The sequence below is a fragment of the Theobroma umbraticum genome, unplaced genomic scaffold (genome assembly GCF_002168275.2).
Source record: "Theobroma umbraticum cultivar Fairchild unplaced genomic scaffold, ASM216827v3 scaffold_81.0, whole genome shotgun sequence".
Taxonomy (NCBI): domain Eukaryota; kingdom Viridiplantae; phylum Streptophyta; class Magnoliopsida; order Malvales; family Malvaceae; genus Theobroma; species Theobroma umbraticum.
The window spans coordinates 1,122,002-1,126,615 of NW_018397268.1; the positions used below are offsets into that span (position 1 = coordinate 1,122,002).

Sequence of the window (4,614 nt, forward strand, 5' to 3'; positions counted from 1 at the left end):
TATATATATATATATGTATATCTTACAATAGTAGTGTTTTAGTTAGACTTAATTTAGTTACAGGTAAACCATTCCAACATAAATTAGGAGACTTAATGAAGCAGATAACTATTACTAAATGACAGCAGTCAATTGATAAGATTTGACAGAAAAGTCATTGTGACATTTTCCAAAGCTGGGTACTGTGTTTCTGATTCAAAACACTCTTCTAGAACAGCACCAAAAATATTTACATGTTGTTCTCGAAGATCAATGAGTTGAAATTGGAAACCCCACAGCCAGGAGTCTGACCATCTATTGCTTTGTACCTTTCTCCATTTTTAAGTGCAGAATTGACCTCCCTAATAATGGGCTTGTTGTACTACATTATTGAGAAAGATTAAGAGCAGCCACAGTCTGGGTGAGTTTTTTGCATGTCTTTCAGCCACAGCCATACATACACTTTGTGAGAAATTGCAATAGAAGATAGATGCCCATGGCTTCTAACTTTTGGCTTTTTTACACCACACCATTTCACTAATGATTTATGAGCCTGAGCTTCAATTTTAGCAATCATTTCTCTCTACTATTTCATTATGCTGCTGACTTATTGCCTTCAGTCTTGCTTAAGGCCACATCTGTGTAGCATTAATTTGCATTCTTTTATCTAGAATTGACTTCTTCTTTTTTTCAAATTAAGTTAGATTCATTTCAAAGAAGGATGGACCCCTTCATTTACAAAAGAAAGGCAACACTCAACTGAAAGGGAGCAGTCAAGTTACTGTCCTTTGAGTGGCTCACAAAAACAGCCATCAGCAGAATCTGTGAAAGAAATAAGGATTCACAAAGTCTAACCTACTACCTCAATTTGTATCTTAATGAGCTTAACAATATTTTGGGATTTGTTGGATGAAGACAAGGAATGACTGATTAGAAGTCAAAGTTTTTATGCAGGAAATTGATATTCTTTAGATTTTAAATTTTGGATTATATGTTATTAAAAGGGTTGATGACATCCGAAGAAATTAAGCAAGATGTTGCTTAGCACAGAACTTATACACAAGGAACATAAAGAAAAAACAGTATTGACATTGAATCTAGTTACAGTAACTGAAGCCAACTTCAACACTTGATTTCTACCCTCTGTGTTTTGACGACTTTCTATCTCTCTCCCACTAGAGTCCCCAAAATGTTTGTTTTCTGGAACCAATTTCTACCCTTTCTAAGAACCAAATTTGGCAAGTTCTCCTCCACATCTAAAAGGAAGAACTTCTTATTTTCACTGGTGTCGATCGCTCAGATTGTTCAGGTCTTTCTCGCACTGTTATCCGTGTTGTTTGAACTTACAGATGATCAGACAGCTACCTCCTCCGGCTACTTTTTGTCCGCCTGGAAAGCTTGTAATTCTTTGACTCCTTGTGTTTCACCCTTTTGCAAAAAGGAAATTGAGATCGTTTTGGTTATAACTATATTACGTCTTTGGCAGGAGATACTTCTACCTTTTATAAGAACCAGTTTTGGTAACTTCCCCTTTACAATTAAAAGGAAGAACTTTTTACCTTTACTGGTTTCGATCGTGATCTTTCCGGCCGCACTGTTACGGTTGCCGTTTCAACTTACAGATGATCAACCAATTACTTTCTCCTACTGCATTTTGTCCCGCGGAAAATATTGTAAATCTCCTTGTGTTTCACTCTTTTGCTTAAAGGTATTTGAGATCCTTACATTAATGATTATATTAGCTACGCTAGTTCTTCTGCTAACTTTCAGAGAAAAAATAGTAGTTCTTGTGCTACAGAAAAACGACAAGGACTTCTATAGATTATTTCAACTGCTGCTTAAATCAAGAGCTAATTTTCCCGAACTCCCTGACGATGTCATTTCAAAAATCAGTAATCGGTTAACATCTTTTGAAGATTTCGTCGCATTATCAGGGGTCTGTCGTCCATGGCGTTCTGCTTGTTTAAACATGCGCTGCGGACCACGCCATCAGTTTCCATGGCTCATGTTTCTGAAAGAGAGAACAGGTCCACCAAAAGTTTTTATAGTGCTGGTCGGAAACAAGCTTTATGAACTAGAGCTACCCAGGCTCATGGAAACGATGTCATGGTTCTCCTCATGGCTGGATTGTGACCATGGATCGTGATCTACTAGCTCACCTTTTACACCCGCTCTCGCAAGCTCAACTTAGCCTTCCACAATTAAACACCCTTCGGAACCAAAAGGTGTGCTTGTGCCTGTTGATCCCTTTCGTTTCATTCACAAATGCATTCTACTCAAGACCTCCCCCTCCCACTCCCAGGATGAGTTTCTTGTTATGGTGATATTTGGGCCAAAGCATAGCTTGGCTTTTGCTAAACCTGGATTTGTTGGATGGACGACCGTTGTCAGTGCCGATGGTTTCAAAGATATTCTTCTTTTCAAGGGCCAAATCCATGCCATTTGTGGGAAAGGAGGCTTTCTGCGCTTTAGTTCTGATGACCCTGAATCTACACCAAGGTTTATTGCCTATCATCCTGAAGATGTCTCTAGAGTTGAAGAAATATATCTTCTGGAGTCATCGGGAAAACTTTTGGTGGTTTTCCGATTTTCATTCAGCACTCCTTTTGAGCAGAGGTATGAGACAAAAAGGTTCTTGGTCTACATGCTTCACCCCGCCATCGATGGCAATCTAGGGACTTGGCTGAGATTAAACCACTTGGGGGATTGGGCATTATTCGTTGGAGAGGGCAATTCTTGGTCAATTTGCACTGCCAAAATCCCCATTTGCAGAAGCAACTGTATATACTTGACAGACAACAATTGGGATCAACAGGTGAGAGGAGAAGAACAGACGTTAGTAGGCCATGACATTGGTGTATTTGACATGGAGAGCAAGAAAATCGAACGTCTGGAATTGGGTCCTCACTCTCCTTGTTATCATTCCAGGTCCGTATGGTTTACTCCTAGTCTCGTACCTTACAAGAACTGCCAGGCTTGAGGAGTACTACCAGGCATGAATGGGAAATCTTGGAAATTGTGGCCTACAAAACCGAATATGAGACATTAGTTTGCCCGATTGCTGATGCAGAAACATGGGATATGTTGTGTCATTTGTGGTCTGATGAATCTGATGCAATATTTTTTCTTTGGGATTCTGACTATGGTAACCGATGATCAAACCCAACCATTAAGATTAACAGGTTGTTTATCATTTCAACATGTCCAGAATTTCTAGTATTACATTAACGACCCTGTATGAATCATTTGACAGTGTGTATGACCCATGTCTCGATGTTAAGCCTAGAGCTAGTCTTAACCAAATTAACCAAACATGTTATAAAAGTTAATCAAATGGACCAAAATTTTGTTTTAATCCATTAATCGAAATTTCTCCCCTTTCATTTATTTATTACTTTTTCATTTCTCACTTATTTTTAAAAAATAAATAAAAATAGTATCTTTATATCAAAATAACACCTAAGCAGGAATTTCACATCTTAAAATTAATAATTATAATGTTCTGGGATTTGTTGGATAAAGATTAAAACCGATTAATTAATAGTCAAAGTTTTTATGCATAAAATTAATGTATATTGACATTTTAATAGAGGTGGGTAAGAGACCTAGATGCTTGGCAATGGCAACAAAAGTGCCATTTTTGAGTATATGAATAAAAGTTTAATTTCCTTTTCAAAGTTAAAAATGGCGTCTGCATGGAAAAATATACTGGTGAAACCAAGACCATATGCATTGTCTCTTTCTAATATTATTTTGAAGGTCGAGAACAGCTCATACATGGGTACTTTTCTTCTTGTCTTTCAGCTTGACCACTGCATACAGCCATGCATGCCTGCACTTTGTGAGAAATTTCCATGAAAGAAAACAAAAAGAAGAAAAAGCATCCATGGCTTTTAGCTTTTGGCTTTTCTTCACCAAAGACTTCTCTCTACTTTCTCATTCTGCTACTGACATGTTGCCTTTTGTCTTGCTTAAAGCCGCAGTTGTGTAGCATTAATTTGCATTCTTTTTATAATATCTAACATCTTACATAATGTGAATGTGATTGATTATTAAAATTTATATAACAATTCAAGTTTATTATTATTAGTAATTTGAGCTTAAGGTTTTAAGAGTTACGTGATTTAGGCCCAAAAAACTACTGAGCCAATGGTTGGATTTGGATCATCACAAATGGTATCAAAGCTTGCGCCAGTATGATGTAAGCTTTCACATTATTCTGGTGAGATCTTGATCTGTGAATGTGATGTGTGACCTTGATGAGGACATCAAGGATTTGAGTGGATGGGATTGTGATACCCAACATCTTACATCTGATGTGAATGTGATTGTTAAGACCTGTATAACAATTCAAGTCTACTACTACTAGTAACTTGAGCTTAGTGATAGGCTAAATATAAAGCTTGGAGAAGAAATTAACCAGAAAAAAGAACCAATGGCAATCAAATTAAATGCCTTGGCCTGATGTTCCTTGAGGAAGCCAGTGCGAAGACAAATTTACTCACTACAAAGATAACATGTAAGTAACCAGGTTGTCCAGAGATTTGTATGAGGAACCTCCAAGCTTAAGACAAAGATTCATCTTTTCCTTTAGTAACTTGACTCTATCTCTCGTTTCCTGTCCCTCTGCATCCA

General features: G+C 37.4%; 1 protein-coding gene and 1 pseudogene across 1 annotated transcript in view; both read right to left on the bottom strand.

Moving 5' to 3' along the window:
• Positions 1-556, bottom strand: part of LOC110425458 (uncharacterized) — a 6,335-nt gene extending 5,779 nt beyond the window's left edge. Inside the window, exon 1 of the mRNA XM_021440395.2 lies at positions 441-556. Within this exon, the coding sequence (XP_021296070.2) occupies positions 441-556 (116 nt within the window). The remainder of the gene's footprint in view (positions 1-440) is intronic.
• Positions 557-4,483: 3,927 nt separating this feature from the next.
• LOC110425459 (UDP-glycosyltransferase 76B1-like) overlaps positions 4,484-4,614 on the bottom strand; it is a 1,823-nt pseudogene continuing 1,692 nt past the window's right edge.